General features: G+C 43.8%; 1 protein-coding gene across 6 annotated transcripts in view; it reads right to left on the reverse strand.

The window, feature by feature from the left end:
- Positions 1-17805, reverse strand: part of TENM2 (teneurin transmembrane protein 2) — a 924727-nt gene that overhangs the window by 247936 nt on the left and 658986 nt on the right. For all 6 annotated transcript variants that reach the window (XM_088023682.1, XM_028102726.2, XM_088023681.1 and 3 more), the window contains one exon: positions 14432-14670. In XM_088023682.1, coding sequence (XP_087879808.1) covers positions 14432-14670 — 239 coding nt within the window. The remainder of the gene's footprint in view (positions 1-14431; positions 14671-17805) is intronic.

Raw genomic sequence — 17805 nt, forward strand, 5'->3', positions numbered from 1 at the left:
GAACTTCAATAGCCTAATTCCTAAATTGCACCTTAGCGTCTGTGTATTTTTTCTTTTGGATGAATGCACAAACAGCACGAGTATTAATAGATACCAATATCTGCTTTAAATGTCACATAGGAAGACTATGATAAAGGTACGGTCATCATCATAACTGTTATCAATCATTTCTTACAGTTGAGAAAAATGAGGCTGAGGGCATTAAATTGACTTTCCCCAAAGCACGCAGTTACTAAGGGCTGGAATGGCAACCTAGCCAAGCCAAATCCAGGGCTTTCTTCACGGGACTTCTCCAATGCCCAGCTGGCCCCTACAATGAGGAACCACCACACCCAGAAATCAGGTTCCCTGATCCAGGCAAACAATGATGCTGGAAGTATGAAGTTTCAATGAGTCATTATTCAGGTCAAGAAGGAACAGAGGCTGGGAATTCTGTGTCGATAACATGTGCCAAAGAAAACCTATTTCAAATTGAAATCAACTCTCCTCATCATGGGTGCCCTTCTACACCCAAGCCCCCAAACCTTTCTCAAACTCCTCCTGAAACTCATCTCCCAAGACCCCATAGTTTCCTTGGCTGCAAAGGGGCAGGGTGGGCCCAATTCAGTTTCCTGACACCCACATCTCAGGCCCGAAAAGAAGCGAGGCCAGAGTGTGCCTGGGCTGACTTTGAGTTCCTATATTAGGAAAGCCTCAAAGGAATAGCTGAGTTTGCTTGAAATTAAACAATAAAACTTTGTACGATCTTCAAAGCGAAGGATACTCGTGTGTGTTGGTGTGCATACGTGGGTCAAAATAAGATAGCAACCACCAGCACCCCAAACCACACCGACTTCTCCACCCCTGGCTTCCTTGCAGATTTGAGCAGGCACCCAGGTGGAACCTGACTCCAATTGCAGCTCATTAGCGCAGACGAATAGAAGTTTAAGGGAAAGTGTGTAGTAAACAATGCTAATCCTGACTTAAGTGGGAGAAAGCGACCTTTCTCCCTTCCCTAAAACAAATCGCCGTCTCAGGCTGTGCGGGCCCGCTTTACTATTACCCGTTAATACGTCTGCAGGCAGAAGATGCAGCTGTGGCCCCGAGAACAGGCTCCACAGTCAGGCTGAACATAATCCCTCATGTAATGAAAAACCTATTTCTATTTCTGAGGCCTCACTACTCTTCATACTGAAGAGCCTTGTGCCTGTCACACATTTATTGAAGCTTATTACTCATCTAGGCAGCGGGGCCCAGTTAGTATTTGGAATTATATTTTAAATCACAATTTTTCTATTATTTATTTTAGGATTCCAAGGCTGTGGCGAGGGCATGTCAGTGTTACTCCTGATGCGCTTTCAAAAGGCATTAAAGCCCCAAATCAAAAATTCTTTTCGATGCAGGGAACCTTTCTGCATATGTGGCAAGCCTTCAGTCAAGACACCAGGGTCCCCCCCCCCCACCCCCGGTCACCCTGGTGGGCTAGAACCTCGGGACTCTGCCATGAGCACGTGGCTCAGGGTGGAGATTTTAAGTCCCTCCCCATCCGGCTTCCCAGTCATCTTTCCCTGGGCCACTGGTTTTACTCCCTCCTCTCACACCATGTTCTTTTCTCTAGTTTTCAAAGATAAATGGATAGTGTCTCTGAAGATGCTGAGGACAGAAGTGTGAAGAGACGGGCTAAACCTGTAGCCTCATCCTCCAGTGGAAAAATAAGAACTGGCTTAATCTAAGTCAGAGGATTTTCTGAGCTGACCACGAAGTCTGAGCTTCTGTTTCTTCACTAGGCCCATGGTGAACATGTGGTTCCTTCTGGTTCTATAGAAGCCAGTGGAAAGTGTAATTGTCTCTCATCATTCATTGGGCCCCCTTCTCCTTTTATATGCCCAGGAAAAACACACACACACCATACATGCTATAGTTACTGAAAGGAATGCCTGCCTGTATTTTTGTCCCTGTGCACACTTGCTTTTTCTCGTGATACTTGTTTCCCCCTCGGCATCAATGAAGGTTATCTGCCATTAGGGTCTGCACCTCCTTGGCCTATCACACAAATGAAAATCAGCCAAAATGTGACAGCATTTACACAATGTGAAGAATCTTCTCTATTGTTTTGCAATGCACACCTAATCACTTTCCATGTCTGGAGTCCTTCTCTGTGTTTCCACCGAAAGAGATGTCGGACTAGCCCTGCAAAGAAAACCCCTGCTGTCCATTTGACCTGGTAATTGGGTGGTGAAGGGTGCAGCCACAAGCCCAGAGCCAACTGGGGCCACTCTGGGTATCTTCCCCATGAGCCAGATTTTTTGGCGTGTTCTGTCATTTTGTCTCATGCTACTGCGGGAAACAGAGGCACAGGAAAGTTTTTGGTCAGGGTGAGGCAGCAGTAGTGTGTGATCAAGAAAGAATTACAAGGGGCGTGGGCAAATTAGCCAAGGTACTCAGACATGCAGTTATGAGAAGCGTTCAGGCTTGGCTTCCGTGTGATCTCTCCCTCTCTCTCTTTTTTCCCCCTTCATGTTCTGACAGCCTTCTCCCTGGGTGGGGTGCACAACAGCTTGTTTAATAAACCCCTTAGTCATGCGAACGTAACACACAATTCTTTTTCCTCCTTCAGGACAAATTTAGTCACAGATACTTCAGTCAGGTCCACTCTCCAATTTGCCTCTGACATTAAAACAAGCCATTGGTATTTCACTACAATACAGAGAGCACTGCTGGGTCAGCTGACCTTTCCAAAGGCTTAATTCCTGTCAGTTTTGAAGAGAAGAATAAAATACCATGCAATCAGCATCCGCATCCCCACAAAAGAAATAGAGATATTTTCTTCCAGACAGGGCCAAGACCACGAGCCCTTGGGTACACTTTTGCCCTGACCACCCCCCACCTAAAGAGCCAAGGCGGAGAGGCGGAGGTCAGGGGGACAAGAAGAGGGATAAAGTTGCCATCGGCACACCAGTACATTTTGAAAAGTCTAACATTAAATGAACGGTAATGTACGTATATTCCTTTTAAAAAATTAAACCGGACAGAGCAGGATAAATCCGGACTTGCTCTAAGGATACTGAACGGTAGACCGTATAGGAGGGGCGGGGAGGGGAAGAAGCAGCAACGTCCACATCTGTGTGGATGCAAACAAGCACCGTGTGAGACTAAACCTTTGGAAGCAGGGTTGGAAGCTGGTTTCCTTCCAGTCAGACCAAATGTACCCATCAAAACGTTTCATTAGAACGTACACACATGGGGGCGCCTGGGTGGCTCAGTCGGTTAAGCGTCTGCCTCCGGCTCAGGTCATGATCCCAGCGTCCTGGGATCGAGCCCCGCCTCGGGCTCCCTGCTCCGCGGGGAGCCTGCTTCTCCCTCTCCTGCTCCCCCTGTTTGTGCGTGCGCTCTCTCTCTCTGCCAAATAAATAAATAAGATCTTTTAAAAAAAGTGTTTTAAAAAAATGTACCCATATTGAAGACTGTTCCTGCCCAGAACATTTGGGGCAGGATCTGTGGGAGCAGTGGTGCGGGAGCACTACTCACACACATGCTAAATAGGGGGGCTGACCTCCTGTCCCTTCTCTTTCACTGCCCCACTCCCCTCTGACCCCCCCCCCCCCACCTCCAGACTTGGGTGAGTAGTAAGTTGCTATCAGCCTGGGCAAACCCATGTCCTATCTGAGACCAACACATGCCCAATTAGGAATTAGGAAACCTTTCCAAATGTTAGAAGTTCGTAAGTCCATTGAATTTGGTTGGGAGTTAAAACTGTCAGGTCTCAGATATTCCTACTGGACCTTCCTTTATGCCACGAAGACAGGAAAATAAGGCAGAGAAAGGATGTAGTATAAAATAATTCTCCTCCCTCCTGTCCATTTCTGATCAAGACCGAATAGAAGACTTTCGTGAATGCCCTCACTTGATTAAAAAACAAATATACTTCCTGGCTTCAAGGGTCATTCTAAAGACAATACATCTGAAGACAAAGGTGATTTTTCTAAGCCTAACTTTCAATGCTCCCCTGGGAGCCAAAAGGCATATTCATTCTTTCCTTCTATTATATCATTTGTAGTAGCAAAGACTATAGTGGAATTACATGAGTATCAATTAGACCTAACAGGAGATAAACTAACCTTAGTGAGAAATGATTTTGTAGGAGGTGATTTTCATGCCCCCCCCCCCCCAAGATACACTGTATTTGAAATATAGATGGATGTTCAACATTAGACACATTACTCTCATCTATTAGGCAAGGGCCTGCTGTGTCTATAAATTCAATTTCCTTTATCATGGTGGCTTTCTGGTTTATTTGGATAAATGTTGAGCTGTCCACTGTTATTTATCTAAGTAGTTCATGAGGGAACCGAAAGTTTAATGATGTAAGATGAGGGGGTGAAACAGCACCTCCAAGCAATTCTCAAGGATTGCTTTTCATCTCATTACCTTGGTTGGATTTATTGGCTCAAGAAATCATGCAGAAGATTATGTGTCATTTGATGTGCTGGGTGTCACTTTCCCCCCATTCTGGTGTCTTCTAATTGTTCCATGTTTTATCCTGCTTAGTGGATGGCATCTCATAGCTGGCACTACTCACGAGCATTTCTAATTACTCTGTTCACAGCTTCTGACGCCTTTTCCTTTACTTTTTGTCTTAACTTCAACCCATTCTTTTTGGTATTTTTTTTTTTTTTTTTTTTTGGCTCTTCACTGCTGTGTTCCTTAGAAGTATAAGCTAATCACAGGCAAGCTTCTTTGTTTGAGAAGCTTTACAGTTTTTAAAGTAAATTCAAGAGGAGATAATGCCTTCATTTGACAAAAACAAACTGGCTAAAAATAGACACAAATCTCCTCAATTTCTTATTATGTAATGGTTAGACCACTTCACATTTCTAGGGGGAAGAAAAGGATGGCTGACCATTTGTTCATGCCGATGAGTTAATAAGCTTTTTAGTATAAAAGCTTCTGTTCCCTGATGGGTCTGGGAAAAATGAAATGCAAATGTCTTAACATCATGGCACAGGTCGTTTATGCAAAACATAACTTACCTAGGCTCTCTCGGCTTTCCTATTAAGTGTACTATTTTATGGGGTTGCTTATGAGACCCTAGGTCTAGGAAAAAATTTTGAGTAAAAACGTCCTAGATTCTGAGGCTGGTCAGCAGGTTCCAGCATATAATGTGACCAGCCAATCACTTGCCTAAAGAACATTTCTTGTGCAATGGAAAAACATAAAATTAATAAATTTAATATATTTTAAATTAATAAAAAATACATTATATGAATATACAAAGTTGCACAAAGATTCTTCATGGGGGAAAAACATCTTTAACCTACAATTCTCTCAAGAGAAGAGAGAACTTTGTCAAGGAAGTATACTAAACTTCTTATTAAAAGAAAGTTTAAACACATGAACTCTAATTCAGTGAATGCCCTAGTGGTCTAGGTTTGTAAAATGTGGGGCATAAGGTAGCCTTAAAACCAGTTTCAACAACGCTTTTAATTCAAAGGCGCACCAAACTTCTTTGCAAGATGTCATCTTGTTTATCATGGCCTGAAGAGCAGAATGTATTTGACACACTGCCACTTACTTCTCCCTGTGGAATATAAGCAAGTCTAATCTAAACTTCATTAACGTGCCTCTAAAACGCTCATGGTGTAATATAAGTAAGCAAACTGATAGGATTGCATCATGACCGCAAAGGCAAAAGCAAGGTAATATGCCTTTCTTTTATAAAGATCAGAGTCCCTAGGGGAGTGCCAAACATGTTTGCACAAATCTTCCCACAAATGACCTAACTCCACTGAAAACCCATCCCAAGGGAAGGGCCTTCCCTAACAGCTGTGAAGCAAGTCATGATGAAAGAAAGGCAAAAATTGGAGGCAAAGCTCATCCTCCCTTTGGTTTTTAGGGGAAAAGAAAAAAGCCTTTGAAAGATGGTACATATTATGTATCATATAAACTTCTCTTTCCAAGAAGGGAGGACAATATTTTCTTCGGCAAAACTCTTTTCTTATCAACATGTAGCTGAGGACTGCTGTATTTTCTGAGACATTCTGATATTTACATATTTATTTAAAGCTAGAAGTTGATAATAAAAAAATGAAATTAGTGGAACATGCAATGCATTATCCTCTCTTTTATGGTAATATTAAATATGTTAATGTAGTTGATGGACCATTTGCTCTCCTAATGCAGAGGATCTTAATATGAGACATCAATTTAATAAATGATTTATTTGATGAGAAAAGGTCTCAGGCAAAAATTCTGAGTGTCTATTCTTAACAATCAAAATGTGAATTTTCTAGAAAGGAATTTTCAATAAAGGGCACAAGAAGTATGATTTAAGGTGACCTTAAGAAAAATACGAATGTTCTAAAAGTTCACTTAGGGGTCAAATTTCTGTCATGTATGAAGCTACACAGCTAAGGAGGGCATTTCAGAGCACAAAAGATTCTGCATGGCTTGTGTACACAGACCTAATTCACCACATAATAGTCCTTTTCTCTATTTGGTGCCTTGTAGCAATTGCTTCATTTCTTAGCACATCCTCATTTACAGGGAAGCAGCCAACAGACTTTCAGATTTATGCCATTATTTGCTTCTTCACCTTGAACTCCAACTAAATTCTGCTATACTTTTGTAATATGAGTGCCAAATGGTGGCCTTATGCCAGACACAAACACTTCCCAGTTTCACTCAGCTAGCTCTCTCGATTTCAGGGAATCACAGATTCCTGCTAGAGGGCTTAAATGTGGTGCTTACACATCCCCCCTAACTGTTCCGTTGCCTAAATGCTTTCTAACTTGGAAATGCAATTTGGGAACAGAGGCAATTACAACATCAGGGAATCAGAAACTTCCCTTTACATGAGGGTACCAGTGAAATTAGGGATCGAGGATTCTGGGTACTTGATAAGGTTGTCAACAAATGATCCAGCTCAGCCCTAACCCTAATCAGCACTTACTAATTCAAAAGATATTTATTGATGCTTACAAGGTGTTAGGCACTGTTCTGGAGATACAACGATCGAAGAACCTCGTTTATACCTTGCGATGGGCCTGGTCGAGGAGTGTGGTAGCCAATACAATCATCATAATAAGCTTCTACTGTGTGCCAGGTACCACCACACTTCACTGGTGCTAAAACTCAGAGGTTTTCACCTTTTTATCTCTCTGAAACCAGAAACTGGTGTTTCTGTATAATCGTGGCTGGTCAGGCAGCACGCTGGTCTGCCGGTCTGACCATGGACCCATCTATTCACATGGTTGTATATCATTCCAAGTGGTCTGTGGCTACCTCTTTCCAAAACTACAAAATAAAAACTATAAATGTTAAGTACTTCTCAGTACTTTGGGGATACGTACAATAATGACATTGCTCATACTTGATGACGTACTGCATTTGCAGAAAAGTTGTACACATATATAATTTCAGTCGACACCTGACACATCTTTACAAGGCAGGAGCTACTCCACTGTTCTGGATAAGGAAACTAAGGTACAGGGAGATTAAACTGCAAGCCCAAGTCACACAGCTTTTACGTATACATATCGGAATTTGAACTCAGGTCTCTCTGACACCAAAGCCCATGCATGTGCTTTGCGTTACATCAAGCTGGTTCTTTCCTTTCCTTTTCTTCTTTTTCCTCCCTCCTTTCCTCCCGCTCTCCCTTCCTTCCTTTCTAGAGTGGGGAGAGGCACAGGGAGAGGGAGAGAGAACTCAATATGTGAGCCCAATGAGGGGCTTGATCTCACAACACTGAGATCATGACCTGAGCAGAGATCAAGAGTCAGATGCTTAACCGACTGAGCCACCCAGGCACCTCAACTGGTACTCTTCTATTTACCACAGCAAGAGCCTCTGCAGTTGTGTAATAGGTTAAAAACGTAGAATGAAATAATACTTATTTATAGTACATTAGAAGCTGTATCCAGAATTCTAAATCATGCAACAAGTAAAAATAAGCAAACACATGGAAGACTTAAGAAATGAGGAATTTAAAGGCTTCCTGTGGGAGGTAAAGGATCTGTGAGCTTGGTGACCACCCTAAGTGATCCAGTCAAAAAAACTGAGCATGTGGAGAGAGACACAATAATGTCATAGCATCCCATTATTGCTTCTGAACTGATGACTGCTGGAGAGATCACTGTCACAGAAAAATTTCAGGACAAAGGCCTGAATGGTGAGTTAAAGGTGGTGCACCCTCCATACGCATTCACCCAACACATGCTCCATGGAGCCACTAAGTCCTGGGCCAGCAGATCATACTGATGCCCTAACTCCCTGTCGTGGTCCTTGAGGAGCGTGGGGTTGTAGCACCTACTCACTCTCCCCTGGTTTTGCATTAAGATGGTCTACAGAGTAAGGACCAAGAGATGCTTCCTCTTCCTCATCCATGGAGCATGCCCATGAGGGTGGGAAAGCCCTGTATTGGATGACTACCTTGTTTTCTGACAGGTGCCTTGCAGCGGAAAGCAAAGATACCTCGCCTCGGTAAAGGAACGTCCCTGAATGTCAAACATGAGATACACGTGCTGTCACATGGCTGCCAGGTGATGGAGACCTAGCTAATGACTTAATTCACTTTCCATAAATTGACAGATCTTCTGAAATTGGGTGTGCACTTATGAAAAGGGAGCCCCACTGCCGAAGACTCACCAGTGTGTCAGTGCTGACAGGACTTTATTATCTGGTTAAGAGCACATTAGCATATCTAAAGTCTGCTACTAACATCAGAGCTGACAACATGACTGGGTCCCCTGACTTCTTTGTGGCCTGCTCTCTTCTTCTCTGTGGGGCTAACTATGAGCTTTGACCATCTGGGTCAGGGGAGTTGGGTGGAAATGTTACTTGCAGGATTGTTCATATTTAATCACCAGCCTTTTGCATTTTAGATAATGGGAGGTAAATCCATAATGTCAAATTCATGCAGAGGTCAAGGTTTAGCATCTGTCTGGATAGTCAAAGGACTGTGAGTCTGAATGAGAGGGCCAAAATTTTTCCTAGGCTGTATCCTCACAAAGGATGACGGGTAAGTGTACTGTTCTCATCATTTTTCTGTCATTTTCTTTATGTTTTCCCCAAATCTGCTCTGTTCAGTGAGATGGGAATACACAAAATAGCAGCTCTGAACACAGGATTCATCAGTAGGAGTCTCAACATATCAATTTTCAAGTGTAGTAACTTTAAATACATTGTAGGCTTTTAGTTTCTGTAGAAAATAATCTCTCATTGTTTTCAAAAGAAACTGAAAGCACCCCAAATTACCACACTTTTAACATCCTGACATGTTGATGGCCCGCGTTCTTCCCAGATCAAAGTGAGAGTGGCAGAAGACAGAGCGTTGAGCAGCTTACTTAAAACACAGTATTTCATATTTGGCAGGAATTACTGTAGTGAAAAAAGACAAGGTGACTTTCTAATATATATATGTATTTTAGTTTGGCAGAGATCTGAGGAGCTAAAAACTAATTCAGGATGACATAAATGCTCTTATCTTTCCCTCCACCCCCTTCCCTTCCCAACCATGAGAAGGGATTTGGACAGAAACTCAGCGTATGTTCCGTATTGTCTTTAACCCGTGGGTGATGGTCTGAGTCCCGTGTCATGGTGAACCACTGTGTTGCCTCTCATCTTAGAATTTCTAGGATTATCTGGATTTCAACAGCGAAGTCATCCATCTCCAGCGTCTGTCTTCCTTGACGTGGGGTAGCCTGTTGAAGAACTTTGGTGCCTTTTAAGGAAACTAGATCTATCCAACCTTAACCTAGGACAAGAAGGCAGAGATGCCCTTCAGTGAACCTGCACCCTTAAAACCTGTTGGGAAACCCCAACAAAGAAGGCACCAGGGGCCGAGGCACCTTTGAAAGCAGGCAGAGATCTTGCAGAGGAGCCTGGGATAACTGAAGATGAGGATGAGGGAGGACCTGGCAAAGTTTTTAGGCAATTGCACACCACCTAAGAGCTGAGGCACTGTTTCATGAAGCCTATCAGGATGGACAGTTTTATCCCCTGGCAAGTTTTCAAAGAGAAAAGTGGCTTGCTTTTTCTACTTTTTGGTATGGCTCAGAAAGGCAGGTGTAATCATTCATTACGAAGTGGGACTGCCAGCCTCAGAAAAGAATCACCGGCTCCATTTACAGGGGACAGAGGGTTGGACTCTTAGCCAGGCTGAAAGCAGATTTTCTTTCTTTCTTTCTTTTTTTTCTGTAAAAACGGAGACATTCTGAAAAGGTATTTTTAGGAAAAGAACAGTAATATAATCAAAGAGGGGTTGGCAAACCATGGCCCGAGGGCCAAATCCAGTCTGCCACCTGTTTGTATGTCTCAAACCGCATATGAGCTAAGGAATAGTTTCACATTTTAAAAAGTTTTTTAAAAAATCGAAAGAATAATATTTCATGACACAGGAAAAGTATGTAAAATTCGAATCTCAGTGTCCATACTTAGAGTCTCCCGGAACAGAGCCACATATGGCTGTGGGTATGGTTGCTTCTGCCATAGGACGGCAGAGTGGACCAACTGGGTTGAAATTGCACAACCCACAAAACCAAAAACATCTATGATCTGGCTCTGCACAGAAAATGTCTGCTGACCTCTGTAACAGAAGATGCTTGGGAAAACAGCAACCTAAGGGCAGGCTAGGAGCCCGAGGAAGAGAGATGGTTTCTCTCCACTGAGGGAATCATCAGAGTATGGTTTGGGAAGGAGAGGAACCAATTATTCTCCCTTGTTAACAAGGACAAAATCAGATACAGGGAGTTGATGCTACAAAAGGGATCACTGAGGTCTCATGCAGCATTTGGAAATAATCAGGAGAGTAATCAGGAGACCGAGGACCTAGTCTTACCCTTGCAACTAGCCAGCCACATGACTGCAGGAACTCTAGGCTTCAGCATCAACTCTGTGAAACGACTGTAAGAAGCCAATTTTATTTTCTGCTGGAGCGTATGGTGGGGGCTGGGGATAGGGTTCAAATTTAATAATTACATAAAGGTGCTTTCAGTGAGAAAGCCGACAGTTCTCAGCAAATGAAAGCTGCCAATCAGTTACTGTTATGTATACTATGAGGATAAAAACACAGTAGAGTTGGCATAAAACAGGTGAGAAATGTTATATTGGTTACATGATGCAGGCACTGAGGGATCTAGAGGGATTTCTAGTGTTGCAGGCAATGAGAGCGCTTGAGCTGCCCCAGGGTGTAAGACCACTTCCTGAGAGGGAAGCTCTCTTGCATTTCACAGCCAGTACCCCCTAGGAACCACGTGGGCCAGGGGCTGAGTGATGCACAAAATGGTCCCCTAGGAGTTTATGCAGCTTTCCAGAGTAATTTATTCCGGGATGTTATGTACCCTGGAAGCACCAGGCATAGGAAGAATCTGATGGAAGAGTACATCATAAAAGTTCTTTGTCCCCAGTTATGTCAGGAGGAACCGGGGGACATTTCCTGAGTTGGCAAAGGTCTACGTCTTCCCATGTGCACAAGGGTTGACCTTCTTCTGCTTTCAAACTCACTCACATGCTGCATGTAAGGAAGAACTTGTCATGGGGCTGAACTAGTCCAGATTGCTCATTTCTGGAGTCTTCTCTTCACGGGTTTGAACATGCAAGGGAGATAATTTGACCGATTTGTCACAGCTCCTGGCAGGCCTGAGCCTAGTGCCGATCCATAAATATCTCAGGGCTGTTGCTTCAGTTTCAGGACTTGTCCTGTTCTAGTGGAACACGGAGTCATGTATGAACCAGAATGAGCTCAGGTCTTAAAAATGCAGGTCTCCTTAACAGGAGGGCTTTAATTTTTACGTTGCCCTTCTGTTCTTCCCTGATGGCTTGTCTTCTCGGTGGGCACAAGAGCTCATTTTTTCTTTTATATTTTATATTATAAACACTTTTCTCTGTGTTTATAATACACTGTTTATGCCCCTGCAGCTCTGTAATTAATAATATACTGCTTTTCATCTTCAAAGTGATTTATACACATTAATTAATCCTCACCATACTTTGGAGTTTCTGCACATAAATAACCATCATGCTTCCAGATTTTACTTAGGAAACCAAGACCCAGAAGGAAAACAACTTTGTCAAGGCAAAGGAGAAAGGGATCATTGGGTCAAGATCAGCATTCAAGCCCATGACCCCTCATGGTGCTTGCAGAGCTGCCGTCCCCTCTGGAGAGTAGCCCTCTGGCTCCACACTCACTACCATTACTTCCAGGGAAACTGGACCCTACCATCACTCATTTTGAGTCATAGACTATGCTTTAATACTCCAGAGTTAAAGGATAATCTTACCCAAAGCATACATAATAGAAAATGATGGATTATAATCTAATAAACCATCCTAAGATGCTCAGGTCCAGCTTCCAGTAGCCTCCAGACAGAGGATAAATATGCTTCCTAATCCATCATTTACAAGTTACACACCCAATTAAAACATTAAACTCTCACTATATGGTTTCCCACTTATGTAATCGCCCTACGGAAAGCTATTATATTTTAACTATCAAGCTCAGTACATCAGGCAGTAGCCATCTATCTCTCTCTGGCAAGTGGAGTAGAAGGTACACTGGGGATGGTATTGCAGAGGTGAGCAGTGCCTCAGTTTCTGTATCTGGGCTCCCCATAGTGCCCACCAGCTCAGCAGAACATTAAGCCTGAGAAGTGAGCTCATGGACCCTTTTTGAAGTTTCTGACACAAAGCCAAATCATGCAAAGACCCTGAAGGCAATTCAATTTACTTCTACCAAGCCTCCTTGAACAGTTACCTGGGGAAGTACACAAAACTACCTCTAATGACACAAGAGATTCTATGTCAAGTGACTGAGATTGCAGTGGACACCTTTCCCCCTCCCTCAAGTCAATCCATTACTTCATCCTTCATCAAGAGCAAGTGAGAAGCAGGCATGACTTTAAGTTACGGGTACATGGGTGTCAGATCTCCGTGCCCATGTGAGGCTGGGGTTTATAGCACCAAGGCTTTTGCAAAGTTCCAGATAAACATGGTACCTTTCCCCAGAGTGTCACTTTTCTCACTTTTGGAGGGCATTCCTAGGAGACGTGACTGGTAAAGAATGTAAAAACAGATTTTTCTGTATTAAGGTGAGCATAGCGATCTTATGCGAGACAGTGAAAACTTCACATCAGTTTTTGGCTTGTGATGGCCTTGGGGAGAGCCCCAGATCACGAGGGCCACATGGTCACCCACTCTCACCATCAGGCAAGCTTGGGTAGAATGGTCTGGGAAGACCTGAACCAATTCCTTCTCTGGAAGGTACCACGCTGGCTGCCTGAGGATGAAGGAGGTGTGGAAGCCCCACGGCTGAGGGAGAAGGGACAAAGTCACAATGATCAAGGTTACCCTTTTTCCTCAGCATAAGTGTTGAGAAGAATTTTGGAGTCGTCCTCTTTCTGCTGGTGTTTTAGAGGCTTGCTTTGCCACATGGCACAGCCCATCTGGGGAGGCCTGTCACAGATGCCCTGAAACCAAGCCGGAACCATCAAGTGTTTCAAATGCACTTGAACAAACATCACTGTGGCCTCTGCCTGGGCCAGGAGCTCTGCCATTGGCAAGCTCAGTTCACAAGTGGCAACACCAGGGCTCTTTGCTGGGGCCAAGAGCTGTGAGCAGACTTTGTGGCCAGTCCAGGATGCTCACATGCGTGGGGCACCCTGCCCCCGAGCTCTTGGCACCTGCTGCTTGCCATAGTTACAGGGCTACACCTCATGGATGCAAACCAACATCCCTGGCATAGGAAGAAAGACACCCCAGCAACTTCACCAATCTGCTACCCTAAGTTATATCCTGAGTGCCCAGAAGCACAGCTGGCATGAAAGATGAACCTGGTTCACGACTGTGGTGCAATTCAAGTTGAGATTAAAGGGACAGAAGCAAAGGAGAGGATGTGGGCAAGATCCACTGTGTCTAGGTGACTTGATTCCACACAGAGACCCGATTGGATGCTCTGACCTCTCAATCCTGTTTCTGTTCCACACTCTGGAAATAACCTAGCTACTTAGCTAGATGTTAGCTTTGAATCAAGATCCTCCAAGACATGCTGGTCACTATTCTTCTATTCAGTTTTTGGCTGAAGTTAACCCATGTTGCAGGCATTTTCAAGCACAGACCTGGGTTAAAATCCAGTGACAGAAGAGACTAGCAGGCTACTTCGGGAATGAGGGATGGGTTTGCAGAAACAACAATTTTCAGCTCACCTCCAAGAAAGAATACAGTAGGGATGCTTACTTACACGTCTGATAAATATTATTTAGAATCTTGAGAAAGCAGTTCATCAGATTTAAATACATTTCAGGAGAGAAAAAGCGCTCCCATCCCTTACTCACTGTTTACATCTTTCAGGAGCCAACAAGCAAAGTGTCCAGACAAAAGAGGGCTTCTCCCTTCATAAGCCCATGGCCTATGTCCCAACCTCCTCAAGGCCAGGGTCATGGAGCAGGCTGCCCTGACTTACCTATGAAATATGCCAGCAGAATCGCCAAGAGGAGGGCTGCGGCGATGGCAGACAGGGCTGCACATTTCCAGCTGCAGTATTTAGAGGGCTTCTTCAGCTTGAAGGCCTTCCTGGAGAAGGTATTCCGGGGCAGCAGGCGGGGTGGTGGCGTGTAAACGGTTCCTGAGGTCAAAGGGTATCCCGGAGAAGAGCTGCTAAAGAGGGGCGTGCTCCCCGAGGAGGTCTTAAAGAGAAAGTGCCTGGCAAGGAAAAGGGAAAGAGTCAGCATGGACATGGGCGGCTCCTGGGGGACATCCGGCTGCTTTGTCCTTCACTCTGCTTTATACAGTTCTAGAAGAGTCCTGGCACACTGCTCTACCTTGTCATGGACAAAAGGGCAAATATTTCGTTTGATGGCCATATACATTAATTCCATAAACTCACATCACTTCATGTGTTCCCATATACATCTAGATCTTATCTTCGACAACAATCCTGAAAAGTATTCAAAGCAAATATGGAAACTGGGTGACTGGTTGTCACTTGGAGATGATGATGAGGATGATGATGAGGAGGACACGAAGCCATGTCATGTGGTAGAACCTAATAAGTAAAGGCGCTAGAAATATAGTGTCACAACTACTTAAAACGATATATTAAAATATCCATACATTTAAGATATGAGAAATCAGGCTTGAAAAAGTCAAGCAATTGTCCAAGGATGTGAACTCGGAGCTCTATCTCATGCAGAAGTCTGTGCTCTAGAGTGTTACCCTCAACTGTCTCTCCTGAGCCTTCTTCCTGGGCTGTTTGCCCCCCTCCATCTTGCTTCCTGTCCTGAGACTGCCTCTCTAGCTCATGGGATCGTGTTTTTTCTTTGGCAACATCTTTGCCTGCCAATTAAACAAGGGGCTCTTGGTCTCTTGGGCTACAGTGTGACAATAACGTAATGGGGTCTATTCCTGACACCTAATATAACCCTTCCTCAGGGTCAGGAGGCTGTCTCTCCAAGGACACTTCAAGGACCTTAAATTCTCTGACAGATTTTTCTCTCTTATGGGTGCCATTTATAAGACTTCAAGCGTGACTTGCCACACCTTGTTTTTTTTTTTTTAAAGATTTTATTTATTTGAGACAGAGAGAATGAGAGAGCACACGAGAGGGGGAAGGGCCAGAGGGAGAAGCAGACTCCCCGCTGAGCAGCGAGCCCGATGCAGGACTCGATCCAGGGACTCCAGGATCATGACCTGAGCCGGAGGCAGTCGCCCAACCAACTGAGCCACCCAGGTGCCCCACCACACCTTGTTTCAAAGGATGAATTGTCTTCCAGGAAATAGATAGTGGATTTAAAGCATGGATTAGGTAGTGTCTAGAGTTTGAGCAGCCAGAGACCAGGGACTGTGTCTTCTTTTATACCTTGTTCATTTTTATGTTCCCAGTACCCAACTCAAAGTTCAGCATGCGTGGGAGAGTTTAGTGAATGAATGAAGGAACAAATGAATGACTGAATGGAGCTCCCTCATGTTTTGTGAATTTAAGATTCTAAGAGTCCAAAATGTCATAGAGGTATTTCCTCAAGCCTTCAGTAGGTACAGCTATATGGACCACATACTATGTGTCAGTTGCAATGCTAAAAGTTTTACTTGCATCCAAACCTCACATCAACCCTATGTTATTACCACAGTTTTACAAATGAGAAAACAGAAGCTCGGGGGTAGCAAGCAGGGTCACTGGGACTACCACTTCCATCTGCCTGACTCTAGATCCTTCAGTTGGACCTCTTACACCACACTGCTCCTGCCTATGGGACTCAGTGGGCTATCGTGGTAGGGTTCTAAGGCAGGATCACTATTACAAATATTTGGATCTTGGCTGCTTCCAGACAAAACCTTGGAAGTATTTTAATCCTTGACAAAGATCAAACAAACCTGAGATGACTGAGAATCATGTCAGAAAATGAGTATCTGATTAGTGAATGATTTACCACAGCTAACATTAAAACAAACAACTGATAGTTAAAAACTTTATTTGTACTCTAAGTATGTTTGATAATCTGAATAAAGGCAAGAGGTTGGATTCCATAAATAAGCCTTTGTATTCCTTGTCCAATAGTATGCTTTTAGAGCTCCAGATGAAAAGTGTCTTTTGGAAGAGGTGGCAAGAAGCACAGTGTTTGGAAGCAGGTTTTGGAGCAATGTTCACCTGGATGGGAGTCTTTACAGAACCATTCCTGGACAAGTAAGCTTACATAAGTTACACAATGCTGTTCTTAAAAGCCTCCATCTCTTCATCTGTAAAATGGGGATAATGATGACAGGTACCTCATGTGACAGCGTAGGCACGAGATCATGTAGAAAAGGCACTTAACCAAAGGTGTGTCTCATAGCACGTGCTCAGTGCATCATGAGTAGCTTTTATTACTAATTCTCAGAACAACATAAGGAGACTGAAACATGAGTTTTAATTTAAAGCCTGACAAATGTCAAACAAACACCTGAAGAGTTCTCCAAATCACTAAATAATAGTCCATTGTCTTATCATTAAGCTAGAACATATGCACACCAGAAAGCCAGGGTGATGGAAAAATGCTGGAATTTGATTTAGAACTAGCTCAAATGTATTTCTTGAACAATTTTCCAAGAGTGGGTAGTGAAAATAGGATATCAAACTAAAACCAAGAAATAGAAAGACATTGCAAGCCGTTATTGATAAATATTTAGAAATGCAGGGGCACCAGGTCTCATCCCCACAGAGATCTCAATCTTTCCCATGGTTTCAGGCATCCTATGACTCAAATCCACAGGTATCCATTTCCAATCAGCTTCCTCTCTTGAGGCCCAGACTCCCATTCCAGCTGTATACTGGGCATCTCTCTCTCTCTCCCTCCATTCCATAGCTGTATTGCACAAGTTACAGCCAAGCATGGACTCTTTTCCTTCCCCTCCCCATTCACACTCTTCCTGCATTCCTGTTATCCCCAGATGCCTAAGGAACTGCAGCCATTTTTTACCTCCTTCCTTCCCCTCACCTTCTCCCAAACAATGGGTGAAAAAATCCTATCCGTTTTATTTCTGAAAACCTCTTCCATCAAACCTCCCCTTTCAACCTTCCTGCCACTTTTCTTCCCAAACCACAAATGTCATCGTGCTCTGCCTTATAAATCCTGGCTGATCCTCCAATGCCCGCAAGAAGAAATCTCAATATGGGACCAGACTCTTTACAACAAGTACTCAACTTTTTTATCCTTGTCTCTAACCTTGTGCTCCCTGATCCCTGAACTCTGCTTCAGCCACACCAGAAGACACATTTTTCCTTAACCTGGCTGTTCATGCTGCCATGCCTTTGGGAATGACGTGCCATGTTCGGGAATGGCTGTTCCTGGGCTTCCCTACCCA

Source organism: Eumetopias jubatus, unplaced genomic scaffold, assembly GCF_037043125.1.
Source record: "Eumetopias jubatus isolate StellerSeaLion01/CBP00866 unplaced genomic scaffold, mEumJub1_p1.0 scaffold_5, whole genome shotgun sequence".
NCBI lineage: Eukaryota > Metazoa > Chordata > Mammalia > Carnivora > Otariidae > Eumetopias > Eumetopias jubatus.